The sequence below is a fragment of the Gallus gallus genome, chromosome 1 (assembly GCF_016699485.2).
Source record: "Gallus gallus isolate bGalGal1 chromosome 1, bGalGal1.mat.broiler.GRCg7b, whole genome shotgun sequence".
NCBI lineage: Eukaryota > Metazoa > Chordata > Aves > Galliformes > Phasianidae > Gallus > Gallus gallus.
This window is the reverse complement of record NC_052532.1, coordinates 36,010,069-36,025,752: the sequence shown is the minus strand read 5'-3', so window position 1 is coordinate 36,025,752 and position 15,684 is coordinate 36,010,069. Positions and strand designations below refer to the sequence as shown.

The window sequence follows — 15,684 nt, the reverse complement described above, 5'->3', positions numbered from 1 at the left end:
AAGAACACCAAAGAAAGGTGGCAAAAGTACAGGAGAAGCTTCCACTCTCACTCAATTTTGTGATCATATTAATATCTCTGGGCCTTAACTTTTCCACCATAGTGTTGGTAATAACTGCAGCAATCCATACACAGGTTCCTAACAGGTTGGATTTTTCTGCGTGCCCTTTACATTTTTCTCCACAATAAAATAGACCAAGAGGAGTCAGTATTTTCACTTCACTGGACTCAAAATTTTTTCCTAAAATACCATTCAGCCAAACCTGTTTTGATCTCCCTGAACTATGATATTATAGGGTTTATTAAGCAAGAGTTTGATTAGAAAATACTAAAATGAAACACTAAAAATTACTTGAATCTTCCTTCTTTTCTCTAAGCAATACCTGGCTTACCACTTCTGCTCGGCTCCTCCTGGAAAAAGGAAACTATCAGTGTCAGACCCTTGGGCATAGCTACAGGTCCCTGCACACAATCTAATACCACACTGAGAAAAGCTCAAAGATAAATGTATTTTTACATTTTCTAAACATAACAGAAAAAATTTACACTATAGTCCAGGTCTTTTGTTTTGGTAATTTTTCAAAGTCTCAATGATGTCTAGTTCAGTGAATATAGAATAAAAAGAGGTAAGCTACTTTCATAGGAAGTGTAGTGACAAAAGCAGCTCCCCAGAGCAACCAAGAGGATGGCTTGTCCTGCTTTACTATTTCATCCGAGCTGCAAGTGCTAACAAAAATGTCAGCTCCAGACAACTAGGCTGGTAATTCTCATAATTAAGTTCTCTCTTTATTTTGTATAGATCTCTCTGTAGAGAGCAGACTGAATTTCAGCTTCTAGACATCCAAATATCATAAATGGCTTAATACCGTTGCCCCATTTAAGCGTTTTCATGCCATCTGCAGCGCTCCAGACCTGTTTCTGCCTTCCCAGAAAGACATAGGTCTTCCACTGGCCCTATGGGAACCCTGAGCAGCTGTCTCAGGTGCCCTAGGGCATTTCAGATCACACGAAGTATTGACATTTTGGCAACCGAATCAAGCCCTAAGTGGCTACACGGCAGCTACCTTTCTAAGCTCTCTTCAGTAGAGACCCATGGAGTGGATGGGGCCTGGATACCTTTCAGTGACCAAAAATCCACTTCAGGGTGAGCTGGGGCTATCCGGAGCGTCAGAAGCAGGGCTGATAGAACTATGGCATTATCACCATTGTTATCTGGGATCTTCCACTGGCACTGGTGCTGGAAGAGCTTCTAAGTGGCTACTTCAACATTTCAAAACCCAGCAAGTCCAGGAGATATCCATCCTCTCTGGCATGAAAAACAAGCCTCTGTAACCTCTACAGCATTTCAGATAAATAAGACATTTTTCTGAAGTGGCAAACATTTGGCAGTTTTCAAAAGCATGGAGAAAAAAGATAATTTAGCAATTTTGTTATTCCGTCATATTCCTACAAGCAATCCTTTTTCTGTTTGTTTGTTTGTTTGTTTAAGTCTTTCTACTTGCAGTTTATTTATAAGTACTCAGTAGGCAACCAGAAAGAGAATTAATTTTCCTGCATGTACTGAGATTATAAAACCACCCCTCTGAGTGTAAAATCTTGCTGTCAGCAAGTTAGATGCAGACTTACACAGCATTTTTTCTTATGTAACAGATAACTGAATCATTTGTGTTTCACTAGCAGTGCAGCCTCTGTGTTCTGAAGCTGTGCTTTATGGAGGCAGGCAGGTTGATCCAATGCAAGCAGCTGCAGCAAGCTGCCCCACACTGGCTTGCCCAAGCCCGAAGGCACTGCTATAGGGTTCCCGGTGCTTGACAAGGAACCAGCAATATTCACACAGCGCTTTGCTCAGCATACATGCAGAACTGATGGATTTCTTTTGCTTGTAAGTGGCCTGCTGCTGTGCAGATGGATGCAGTCTGCAGTACACCCCATGGATGAAATATGCACTTAGTCATAATGTCATAATTTCTCCTGGGTGTGCTACCGATGATTACAATGGTATGTTCACACACTGTACATCATTCAGCCACTACTGATCAATGTCACTGTCAGTTCTGCAGTTCTGTTCCCATGAACAGTTTTATGACTGATTTCCAAAGAGACTGCTAGAACAATGTTGAACACTTCTGAGAAATCCCACTGGCACGATTCCTGTGTACTTAGCTGATATCCAGATAGGAAGTGAGTTTTTTTTCTGGTTTGTAAGGGATACAAATTTGGAATTCAAGTTGTGTAGAAATCTGTTTGTTGGAGTCTCATAGTAAAGAGTTTTCTTTTGTAAGTGCCTGCTACTGAAGAAGATATGTGAGGGCCCTTATACTAGGACCCTAGCGGCTTTCTTTAGATAATTTAAATCTGCATCATGATATGCTTGAAGGGCAGGCAGAGCTGGACACTTACAGTCCAGCACTGCATACATGTAAAGTGCTGGTACACATGCCCCAAGTTCCAGTATGGCCTATTGCTAGACACAAGCCATTTCCATCTCAGGGTCACAGGTTGTCAGCCTCTGACTGAAGGCTGAAACTTGAAGAAAGGAGCCAGGTGGGGAAGTGACTGAGTGCCCCTTCCTAGCACCTCCCCAGGCTGGTGACACAGGTCTGATGACCAGGCATTTTCCTGGCAGCAGTGTTGGCCTCTCCCCTCAGCTCCTGCACCAGGAGTACTGCTTTTCCGGGGTGCTGGGTCCCATAGATGCTCTTGGCAGAACCACACATCTTTCATGGTGTAGTAGCTCTTCTAAAACACAATTGGCAATGGAATGTCAACGTCCTCCTGTTGGAATGGCTGCTATTTGTCTGTAAACAAAGCCAAGACTTTTTTTTTTTTTTAATGTGCTTTTTAGTTGGGTGTATAAATCTATATTTAGGAACGCAATTGAGTGGCCTTTCTTTCTTAGTGGCTGCTGACCACTCAGACGTCATTTTTTTAAAGCTGTCTTCCTATCAGTAGCCTACTCCCTGCTGAAGTTGGAGATATTTGAGAGACACAGAGCCAGCAGGCTTAATCCTATCCAAGTCATCAGTGTTGGCATTTCTAGTTGCCTACCGCAGGCTTTCAGAGACCCCTAACAGGAGATCCCCAGGAACAGAGTGACATGGACTTGAGACTAAGCTGGGACTTGTGTCAGCTGAAGGGTTTGCTTCAGCAGCTCACAACAGCTTGAGCACAGGGCTACCCTTGCCAAACTTCCCTGACCTTTGGATGGGGACCATGAATGTACGTGATGCAGGACCACAGCAGACTTTGCACCATAGGCAGCCTGCAGGGGATTCCGCAAACGCAGCACCAGCAGCATGAGGGATGTCATTCAGTGTTGGAGCAAACCTGAGGGTTTCTTTGTAAAAGAAAGCAAAATGCAATCAGCAGTCTTATTTTCCATGCATTGACTTTGAAAAATATTTGATCAGCAATTTTTGTAATGAAACGGATACTTAGTCATTTTTATTTCAGAGAAACACAGAAAAAAAGGAGGGGAAATGTTTCAAGTAGGTATCATCCCATCCTGGCAAACCAGTCCTTTACAAGAGGATCCTGAACTACATACCTCGTGAATGCACCATGCTGTCAAGCATAAGAAACACTTGTATGAAAGTGTCACTTGCAAGGGTTTATAATCTCAGTTTTATTTCTAGATGCAAAGGAAAGTACCATGAGTTTTACTAAATGAACATGTTAACATGCATGTTTACACATACACCAAAAATAAAAGAACCCCAAGAAAACATAACATTGACTTAATGGAAGTTCACCCATTGATCCTTTGGGTAAAGAGGTAATCACATGTTGGCCTGTGAAGACATCATAATTGCACACCAAGTAATTACATTTGGAAGCTTCTGCTGCAATTTAACTCAGTCTTCTTTTTTTTTTTTTTTTTTTTTTTTAATAGGGCTTGTGAGCTAAAATTATTATGAATGGCAACCAGCCCAGTGGCTCAGCAGCAAAACAAGGTTCTGTCATGTTGTAGACCCCAGTTCAAGGACAGACAAAGTGTCTTGGGCATTGGGCCAACACACACTAGCTGTACTCCAGCAATGGCAGGGCAGCTTTTTGTGAGGAGAAGGGGCCAGTGAGTAATTTCAATCACTTAGCTGAAACGTGATGCTACCAGATGTAGAGGCCACCACAGATTGAACCCTGCCCTCACAGCCACAAAGAAAGGATATTAAAGACATACCAATTGGGAGGAAGAGCCATGAAAATGTGGAGGAAAAATGTGTAGTAAAATCTTTCCTGCACTCTAATTGCAACTTTGGCATTCTCTGAAGGATACGTGACTAAAAAAGCAAACCCAGAGTTATATTTGCAGACGCTTTAGTTAAATGATACCATTGTTAACTGAACCTTGGAAAGAGAGCAGTCAGGGGGTAGCGTGGTGTCTACATGGGACATATTTAAAATCACAAGAGGAATGTCCCATGTGGGCACAAGGAACTTTATTACCATGCACAGTCATAATTTGTATTTATACCAACAAAAGGCAGATGAGAATCTGTGCCATGTATTTACACATTGGGTTTTTTATTGACTGTATAAAGCTGAAATCATGCAGTTTGACAAAACACATAAGTGAAAAAGCTATGAGTGAAAACACTGCGTTGTTAACGACAAAACACAGCCTTTCTCTACACTTTGGAACCAGTGAGGAATTGCATTTAAAATGAATGATAAGAAAGTTCATGGATATTTTAGGCAAACTTCAGTGTTGATGAAAAATAATGTTTGCGCTGAAAGCAAAAACTCCAGAACTGACAGGTGCACCTAAACTACTTAGAAGCCATAACAGCTGTATCTATTGGCATCTAAGAAACTGATTATAAAAATGTAGAGCTCCTTTTAATTACTTTCCTTTATTTATCTTAGATCTCCAAGATGCAGACACTTTTGTATGGAGTACTACAACTACATCCTCCCCTTTAAACACTACTACCTCTAGGCCTGACAATCTGCCGGCAAGTAGTAGCACACAGATGTCCATCAGAAATGTGACTGAACACTTCACCAAAAACTTCATCGAAAACCTCTACTTTGACTTGAAATCTGCAGTAACAGAGAAACCCACAGTCCCAACTACTCCTCCGCAATACTCCAGCACTACGGAGGAGGTAAGGCAGACGAATTATTGATTGATTTTTATTAAGCCTGCTCCACTCTGTGGAGCCTGAGAGCTATTACAGGTGGATGTTTCACAGACTAAAAAAAGCCAACTGCAGGACTGAGCTTTGTTCTTTATTTTGATGGGATTCTTTGTTCATGCTCATAGTTCCCTTTGCTAGAAGTACATCTGCAGAAAAAATCTGCCTCTTCCGTACAGCACAATCGTGGTGCACACAGCGCTTTGGGAAAATGTCTAAGCTACAGGAAAAATGTTCAGGATATGTGAATAGCAATGGAATGCTCATGGATGTGGTAGGAGACACGGGAGCTGGGGTATCCGTTCCCAGCAACTTAGCCTCTGCCATGGGTTTGTTGCATGATGTGAGGGTCTTGCTCTGTGTTCTAAGAAACAGTGTGTTTTATGAGCTCTTTTAGGATATTTGAGTCCTAAAATTGCATACATGGTTTGTAGACTAAAGCAAGTATAAACTCAAGTGTTCTAACTTGCATTATGAGAAACCCTGTCCTTGACTCTAGTCAGCTTATCTGCTCACTGATAGAGGGAAGACACACAGCTGCTCCTTCATCTATGCACTGTTCCAGAGTCCAAACACACACAAACAGCTCTGGCAGAGGAGGGGAATGCAGGTGCCAGCCCCATACACAGAAGAAACTAACAGCGAGCATTCAGTACCTCCAGTCTTCCGTTTTCATGTGGACAAGCCACAGTTAAGTAATTTGAGAGCAAATCTGGCATCATCATTGGCAAAATGTCTACAGTTAGACCTAAAGCACTCAGGAGATGATTGGTCACCATTTTGCTATCAATAAATAGGGATTAGAGCTGAAAATCCCTAAATCCCCTGGCTTTTTGTTCAGGAGAGTGCACCGCACTCTCTTTATTGGGGTCGGTGAATGTGTTTCAGCTATTACTTTCAGTGTCAGTGTTACTGTAGATGACAGTAAGAACAACAGGAGCTTCTACATATCCTGATTATTTTAAGGAAATCCTGTACAATCTGGTTTGAACATCACTACAGACTGTTTCAGACAGGGAGAAAGTAGAAGTGTCACCCAGGACAATGTTGACACAAATTACTGACTTCAGGGTTTATGGACCCTGTCAATACTATTCTAGTGCTGGCCACAAGGGACTGAGCTGACGATGGATGCACCGCACCCTAGTCCAGAGGTGACGGATGGTTCTTTCAAAATATCATTATTTGGGGTTGGTGCAGGCAGGCTGAGCTAATTACCCCATGTTCTCTGCTCATATGCAAGCCTCTTGCACAGCACATTTGTCTCTTCCAAATGGAAATGTCCTGTGGAACCAGGTATTACCCAAATAGCGTCCAACACTCCTATTGAATAGCCCCATCAGTGCTACAGGGAAGGCACTGTTTGAATTGAAGCTATCACCTCCTGGCTTCCTACCCCAGCTCATCTGCTCATTAGCTTGATTTGCATTGAGCAAGATGCTTAGGTCAAAGACTTCAAACCAGGTTCCTGACGATAACCATGAAAAAAATCCATGAGTATGTGTCCCGTGAAATGTCCAGCCACGTCTAGCCACTTGAACCTAGATACTCCATTTTGGACATACAAACTTAATTTTTTCTGGCCTCCATCTTTCAGCTTTCTCGTCCTCAGAGTGGAATTTAAAACATTTTTGTCAAACTAGCAAACATATTTAAAAGATCAACTGGAGTTAACACGATACTTTAAAAACATGCAGAAAATTGCTATCAGGAAGACAATACCTGCTATGAACTGCATTTCCCCCAGGCCAGGTCCTCTTGTTTGTAAAATTAAAGCCTTGATGTTATTTGGCTGTGATCATGCCTACTGGAAGGGGGGGGGGAGGGGAGGTGTACGACAATGGTAACCCTTTAATCAAACAAAATATTTAGTTTAGAGCAGCCTTGAATTTCAAGTAAAACTGCAGCTTGCACTTTCAAGCCACGACAAAAGCTATGCAAAGCCCATTTCCTCTTGATTAGAGAGACAGAGAGAGAGGTTGGTGTAAAAAAAAAAAGTCAGGAAACCTTGGGAAAGTGTCTGAAAGACTTTGGAGCCTGCTATTAGAGACACATCCGGCCACTCCCAAAAGTCACTTCCAGTTCTTTTTTTTTTTCCTTTTTAATTAGTTTCTTGGCTTGCCACACAGATCAGTAAGTGTTAAAGACTGCACGACTCATTTGCTAAAAGCCCATTTATTCAGTACCACTCTGGAAATAATTATGTTGACTATTCTATACACATATATTACCACCAGTGAATGATTGATCCCTCCTGCTTTATTCCAGTGTTGGCATAGACATCTGTGGTAGACATTACTTCTAAATCAGCTTTGTATGATGTATAGAAAGAAATCCCAAAACCCATAAACCTGTACTTTCTTACTAATATAACTAGAACAGGTTGAGGATTTTATGATGGCAAGAATAAGAGTAAGAAAGTAAGAATATCTAATTTGGGGCAATGGTGAGAAGCAGCAACGTAACTTTTCTCCATGAGTTATCTTATGCTATCTGGAAAAGACAGACACTTCCAAGAATCTTTAAATTTCACTTTTGATAAGTTACATTTATTTCCTGGGTATTGTAAGTTTGCACTAACTTTTTTTTTTTCATACATTACATCTACCTAATTTACACCTACACCTATATATCTGAATTAGAGTTCCCCTGCAAATTCAAGTCATGAATATGCTTTAAAAAGCCCCTACAATGCAAGCTCCATTTTCCGAGAAAATGTAGGTTGTTCTGAATATTCTCATTTTCGGTGAGGGGTCTGAAGTGTTCCAAACATCTCAATAAACATTCAAATTTGCTCTTCTTTGGTGCCAGAAAGATATTGAAGTAGTTTACGCCACTCAGTCATATAATTATCTAAAAATGCAAAAATCTCTGACCTGGAACTGATTGCAAGACACTTATATCTGTTTAGTCCCAGTCCCATCTAATACACACACCATCAACAGATAATCACTGAAACAGCTCTTTGAGGTGCAGTCCTTCCTTTTATCTGAAATATGTAAAACATTTATTCCAAGGGAGATTTTTCTCCTTCCAAGGGAGATTTAGCTCCGCAGTGAGCTTGACAATTACATAATAATCAATATATATTTATAACATCGAGTAAGATTATTGATCCTAAAGGATCATCGCGAGTCTGCAGCTCAACACTGTCTGTGCCAGGTCCCTAGGACCATGCATGGAGCTGCACTGGGACAGCTGAAGGTTTCCACAAGCCCAGGTCACCACCCATCAGTGCTAAGACCTTTGGTTTCCCATTGCAAGCTGAAGTTTGTCAGATATCCGTATCGTGTTTGACAGGTGAATGCTCCCCAGAATGCTGCAGCAGCAGTTGTTGTGAAAGGCAGACTGACATTTTTAAACGGCAGCACCTTTTTCTCCCTGAATATCAACACGGGGCAAAAGCAACACAGGGATGAACTTGCTTGAGGTACTGCTTTTAGAAGTGAAAACCATGTATGCAGTATCTGACAGTCCAAAACAATTTTAAGTGATTCTTCTCCCTCACCCCATCCCACATCTGCATGGACTTGAGTTTTAAGAGACTGAAAACTTAAAAAGAAACGGGTGTGCGTGACAGAAGTGGAGAGCTGTGCTGCAGCTATACCTGAATTTAGAGTTGCTCATGGCTTGTTTTGTGCTTTCTTTAAACACAGTCTTTCTGCTTTCTCTGGTGTGTAATTTTAGCTTGGGAGTTATTTTGGGTAATATTTCAAGGACAGGTGTTGATGCAAAGCCAAACAAAAAGCTTGGCCCTTGATACACGGGCTGCTCCTCTGTCTGAATATGGGACTAAAGGCAGAAGTTTGGAGGGTTCTGCTGGAGCCCTCCTGGCCTCATGATTCTTGCCATAGTGCTGTGGGATGAGGGACAGGATGGAAGCCTTGGAGGTACACGGTGCACCCCGTGTGCCCCTGAGGCTGTCCACAAGACAGAGGTAGTGGGGATTAGCTGTGCGGATCCCTAAGCCACAAAAGGGATATTTCCTCAAAAAAAAAAGAAAAAAAGAAAAAAAAAAAAGAAAAAAAAAAGAAAGAAAAAAGAGGAGCTGGAAGGGACATTTTGGGATGGCTGAGATCTAAAGGAGACAAGGCAGGCATGCAGAGAGTTGGGCGTGAGGTGAGGGACAGGTGAGGTGAGGAGGGCAAGAGGCGCGAAATGGCGGTCGCCCGCGTGAGGGGCCCGAAGGAGTGGGAACCCCGTGGGGAAGGGGACGAGGGAGGAAGCAGTGAGGAAGGAAGGGAAAGAGGGAGGGTGGCAGAGGGGGCCGAGAGGAAAGTGAGGGGAGAGCAGCCGAGGACCAGGGGGAGGGAAGGACTCGGGGGCGGCGTCCCGGGACCCACCGCCGAGGACCACCTGCGCCCCCCGGGCAGCCCGTCGTGGGCCCCGGGGCGCCGCCCCCGCATCGAGCAGCGAGGAAATCTCCTTTTGATTGCGGAAGTCCGAGGAAAGGGCTCCAACGGAGTCAGCCCGGGTCAGAATGGCAGCGTGGGAAGCGGCGGACGCCTCCCCCGCCTCCTCCGCCCCCCGCTCCTCCTCGGCCGCCGGGCAGCCCCCGCGCATCCCCCGCCACCGCCGCCCGCCCCCCCCCGGCCGCAGGGAGGCGGCGAGGCGCCCGGGGCAGCCCCGAGCGCATGCAGCAAGCGGGCGGCCCGGCGGAGGGCTGGCTGGGCGGCCGCCGCGGGGAGCCAGCCCGGCGGGGAGCGGGGCCGGGGGCGCCCCCAGGGTCCGCGGGCCGCTCGCCTTCTTCATCCTCCCCCCTCCCCACGAGGGGTTCCGCGGATAAAAGCGGGTGGCGATGCTGAGCTATGGAGCGGGACTCGCCCTGTGCACGGTGCTGGCGCTCAGCGAGGTGAGGAGGGCTGCGAAAGTGGGTTTGCCCCGAGGGCGGCAGCGGGGCCAGCCGGGGGGCGGCACGGCTGCCGACGGCTGTCGCAGCGCTCTGCCCGCTCTCTCTCCGCAGGCCGCGCGCGGGGAGGCTGCGGGCTGCAGCGCCAATCTGACGGAGCGCCGCGTGGCCGCGCGGAGCGCCTGGCTGCGCTGGAGCGCCGCGGCCCACGCCTGCAACTTCAACCTGACGGGACGCTCCGAGGACGGACGGCCCGCCGGCTGCCGGCCCGCCAGCGCCGGCAACGGTTCCTACGGCTGCACCGTGCGGGACTTGGAAGCCGGGACGTGGTACCACCTCCGCATCGAGCCGCTCGCCGACGGGGAGGCCGCCAACGTCACCCTGCAGACAGGTAAGCCGCTGCCAAAAGCTAGCCCGGCGCTGTGGAAGGGAGGTTTGGCCGGCGGTGAGCCCGTTCTGCTGCTCCTCAGCCCCTCGAGCTTCCCACCAGTACAGTGGTTCCAGAAGCAGCGACCGGTGGCATCCTTTCCGCTCATCCAAACCTATGGGCTTCGTAGTTTCTCAGGTGACAGAATAGTTGTGTTTAAAATGCAGTCAATGACTTGACTGCTGGATGCAGTTCAGGGATAACAGCATTTCAGTCTATCTAATACCGAGTTGTACTGTTTTATCCCATCTCATCAGAGTCTAGAAGTCAGAAAGTAAGGCTGAAATTTCTTGCATGTCCCTTTGTGCTGAATACCACTAAGATGTTACAAAGGGCTGATGTGTGAGGAGCATGGCTGTTCTGGATCCACGACTGGCTGTGAAAACACTCCAGCAGTGCCCTTTGTGCGTGTGTGTTTGTGTGTGCATGTGAACAACGCAGCACTGTGAAGCAAAGAGCCACACTGAGCAACCGACTGCAGTGGCAGAAGAATGGGACTCTTTCTATGTGTATCGGTGTTTTTTTAAGGGTGATGATGTCCAGTCCAGCCTCTTACAGGTGCTAACACAAGCCTCAAAACTGAGATATCTCAAATAAGGTCTGTCATTAAATGCCTCACTGATGTACTCTTAAAATCTTAGCATCAGAGAGGTGTTTTAGTATTTGCATTGAAGATTATGGCAGCTAAGCACTTAGCAGTTGCTCAAACACTTTGCAGTTGCTTGTTCAGACACCTCATTTACTGATAGACCCTTTTCCCTGCAGTAACTCTACAAATACAGTAAATACCCTCCATTCATTTGCCTCAGCAGCTGAAGTTTAAAAAGGTCTAGAGGCAAGTCTGCTGGTGTGGTAGGTATACATTAAGCACAAGTAGTGTCTCTTGGTAGAAACAAGAAGTGCTTTCTATGCAAACAGTAGTTTAGGTCCATATTGTATACAATCCCAAATCTTTCAAATATTGATAACTTGTAACTTGAATATTGACAGAATAAATCAACCATTATCACAGTGTCAGGTATGAAACACCATCAGTGCCAGGTATTAGAGCTCTAAGAAGGGACACTTGAGATGAGGTAAAGATAGCACATTTTGGTTAATGCGTAATCATTTAGGCAGTAGTTTGTATATGTCACTTATGACTTTTTATCAGTAAATGCATCTTGCAAGACTGTGAGATGATAAAAGTGACTGATGCAACTGCTGATTGTAGCTATACTATATCAGCAATACATGTAGCTGATGTCAGAGTCAAAAGACTGATTACAATTCAAGCTGAAATACTACAAATTAGCTGACAGTAGTTGAAGTGTGGTTTCTGTTTGGGTTGCATAGCAGAGATTTGTCAAAAGCATGAAATAAGAATACAGGAGCTGTGGTCTCCTTCCAGTTCAGCTGGTCAAATTGCTCCATGGTTTCTCACACCTGTTAATTCAGTTGCATCTCTTGCATTGTTTGATACTGTTTAAAATATGCATGTAGCTCCAGAATTTGATCTAAAGAATATGTAAGGTTTGTTGTACCTCTCATCAACCCTGTGTTGTATTGTCTATACTCTGCATTTCAGTGCAGAATGAGGTCCAGTTCTATATTCCTCTGTGTGTTTCCACTAGGGGCAGCATTTAAAGCCAGTTTTCTGGAGGCTCTCTTCACCTGTACCATTCCAAGTTGGTGTCAGTACTTTCGGTTTATGGTATATGTTCCTGGAAACTATCTGACGGCTATGGAAGTATGAGAAATATTTTCAACCATATTGTAAACAAAATTCCCACTGACTTGAATGGTAGCGGAACTGAGCTATCATGAGCCATCTAAAAATATGATGTCTGACCTTGCTACTCGGTGAGGTTCCCTTCCTGAGCAGTACATCTAAGAAAGCTGTCCTTTGGAGGTGCCCAGCTTTCCCCACTGACCACAAAAGGAGCTTAAATTAAATTAAGAACCTGAAGTTTAGATAATGAAAGTAAGAGGAATCATATCTCGTATGTTTACTTTTGCAAAATTGGTTTTTGAATGCCTGTATTAACTTGGTACAATAAATGAAGACAGGGAAATTCATAGATTCATGTATATACATAATTCAGAAACTTTAACTTCTTCCCCACATTCAGTCCTATTACAATTTTTATGTACTCATTCCTGTTGGGAGTTCGCTTCTTCATCACGTTTGTTATACAAAGCACTGCAGCAGTGAAGTCCACAACATCCAAAACACTTCATCAAAGTTTGATTGTGATGTGTTCTGATTAAAAGCTTATAGTGGAAGTGATGAATAATGCATACCATAGTTGCAGTTATCATGTAAATGATTGGAGAGGTTCAGCTCCTTAAGTGAATTTAGCCTTTTGTGTCTTTAATTTTACAATAAGGTGGTCATTAGGACGTATTACGTCTGTGCTATGTACAAGTCTGATATTCCGACAGAATAAGCATGTAGCTCACCAGGACTACATAAGCTCTCGTGTAATACCTTAGTGAATCTATGAGTAGAGCAGCAGCTTCCATTCAATATCTGAATGCATACATCCGAAATCCAGTAACTAGGAGTAGTGATGCAGTAAAGGACACGAGTCCCATGAGCACACCGAGGTGGAGTCCTTTACATCTATTTACTCAATGCAAATTTTATCTCCAGATTATTTAAAGTGGCAAGTACTTAATCCTCTAAAGGAGAACTAAAATAGATCCTTCAAAAAATGGTGGCAAATGCAATCATTTACACGCTGTATAAGCCTCATATGCACACACATGCAAACTCATATGCAGTGTTGGCAGTTGTGCTATTTTGATAGACAAGGAAATGAAGAAGGGGCACTGCAATTACATTTTCCACTGAAAGCCTGAATTTACAAATGTTAGTAGACATGAGTCTGGATATTTAGTTTAGGTAAGATTAATATTTACCCTTTGTTGGATGGTTTAGTGTACATAAACTTAGATAAAACAACATATAAAACCATGTAACTAGTTGGCATGTTTGACATACTGATGTTGGGACAGTGTGTGCACCTGTTGGTGCATTCTTGTCTTTATTGATCTCAGTAAAACTCTGTTACTGAGAGCTACTGTATGACAAAAGATGGTATTGTGCCTTTTGTTGATTTCAAAGAAAATACACTTTACATCCTCAGTTCTCCAAATGTCTGTGCATCTGCATAGCTTTGTATTTCGGTAGTATATCTTCAGGAAATGGCTCCAGGTTTTTTAAGCAAATTTGCAATTAAAAGCAGTAGTGTAGGAAGAGATTCTAATTTACAGTTAAATTTATGAATTTTGATTCTGAATTGAAATTCAGAAGTAAAATGCTGATCTTGAGAGCCATGAGAAACAACTGGAGAATTTCCTTGCTTTCAAATAAATCTTATAAAATAGGCTTAGAGATAAGATTTTCAACTTTTTTTTTTTTTTAATTATTACAACGATATATTTTGTTTTTGCTTAATCCAACTTGACTGTACTGAAAGAACTAACAGGTAAGTAAAATTTTGTCCAGACAAATTGCTAAATATTTGAATGAAAAGAGGTTAAATTTTTTTACCATCTAAGAAACAGACTGGCAGAGTATTTTTCCATTGCAACACACAACTGTGAAAGCCAGAAGCATGGCTTGGCCATGTGTTTGTAAATTTCAAATTATTTGGGGTAAATCTGATTTATTAGCCATGTGTAAGAACAACTGCAGTGACATGGCTCCAACTATAGACTGTATAATCCTATCATCTACAATCAACTGTAATGGTAGTGATCATTGTCTCAAAAGGTAGAGTACAAAAAAGCAATGTAGATTGTTCTGAAGGTTTGATGTTGCATGTTGGCCAAAAGAAATGGGCAGTGAAATGGAAAAAAAACAGTGAAACGAAAGCTTTTTGCTTAATCTTCAGAAAAAATCTTGTAAAGTAGGTAACATTTACTGTTTTCTGAAAAGAGATAAGTAGAAAAAAGCAAATTATTTGGTAAGAAGAGTGCTGAGACTGAAAGTCAGGAATTCCCCATCCTCAGTCCTGAGCACTCACTTATCTCAGTTTTTTTTTTTTTTTCTCCTGCACGATGCAGGGGTGATTTTGTGCTTACAGAATGGATTTGGGAGTCACGTCATGGGGACTTGATGAAACTTTATCAATTGTTTCTATAAAATATGTTTATAGCAGCAATGTCCACAAGGCAGATTCTCCCTCTCAGAAGTTAAAATGAAGGTGCGATGTAATTCAGGCAACACCAAGTCTTCTGGACTTTGCAGACCAAGAGACATTAATTCATATAGTATTGATAATCGGTACATAAATATCTTTGAAAATATTTTATTTCTGTGATATATCAGTGTTGTACTGTTGCCAGCAGAGAATTGTATAACAATGTAAATGGCTTTTTAAGTGTTTGTTTCCATCCAGGGCTCTTTCAGCCCTGGCACTTCCCAATCTCATTGTTCCTTTGTTCTAACGGATGTACAGAGCACTGAGTGTTTTGTTTTCTGGTCCAGATAGATTAGATAAAGTCTGAATTTCTGAACTTCACCTTCTAGGCACGCAACTCTTTTTTTTTTCTTTTTCCTCAATGCGCCTCGAAAGGCAGATTCATTAGGACAGTATAAGCACTTCTAAAAATGTAGGAGGTGTCTTGTAATATTTGACAAGTAACGTGGATTACAATGCTGATTACTGTTTCAGGACTAGCGACCGGTCTACCTTATTCTAACTTTGTCAGAGGGTTGAACTTCTTGACAATTACATCATGACTGTTTTCTGGTTATTGGTCAAATTAAAACTTTTTCAGCTGCCTGTGTATCTGATCATACATAGCACTGGAATTTATTCCAAATTCCCCAAGTTTGACCTTTTCCGATTAGAGCAATTGCCTTCAAGCAACAAATCCCTGCTATTCATTTTTGCCAACATAATAGTCTTCAGTTGCTCAGTATATTTTATAGGTGGAGCTGGTACTCTTAGCCTATTGTCAAGATTTCCTGACACTTTTTATTAAAACCTCCAGTTTCAATTGCTGTAACTGGGTGAAGTTTTATTTGGCCTGAATTTTGATGTGCTCAGATTTTGACTTAAGTTTAATTATTTTTACTTTTTTTTTTTTCAGATCTAAGCAGAAATTGTTTTGCCTTAAAGAAAGGGTTCAAGAAAAGAAGATAGTTGTTATTTTTCTTTATTTTATTCATTTGATTTATTTGTTTATTTATTTTGAAGGTCAACAGTGTCTCTGTGGTCCAAAGCAGGACTGTGGATTTAAGCAGGGAACTAGGTTCAAGGAGACATCGTATTTGGA

At 42.8% G+C, this 15,684-nt stretch overlaps 1 protein-coding gene across 3 annotated transcripts in view; it reads left to right on the top strand.

The window, feature by feature from the left end:
- Positions 1-15,684, top strand: part of PTPRB (protein tyrosine phosphatase, receptor type B) — a 66,009-nt gene that overhangs the window by 5,704 nt on the left and 44,621 nt on the right. For 2 of the 3 annotated variants that reach the window (XM_015282939.4, XM_040669493.2), the window contains exons 3-4: positions 4,866-5,107; positions 10,101-10,377. In XM_015282939.4, coding sequence (XP_015138425.1) covers positions 4,866-5,107; positions 10,101-10,377 — 519 coding nt within the window. Of the gene's footprint in view, positions 1-4,865; positions 5,108-9,827; positions 9,990-10,100; positions 10,378-15,684 lie in introns of those variants that run through there. The other variant, XM_040669512.2, reaches the window with a different exon arrangement.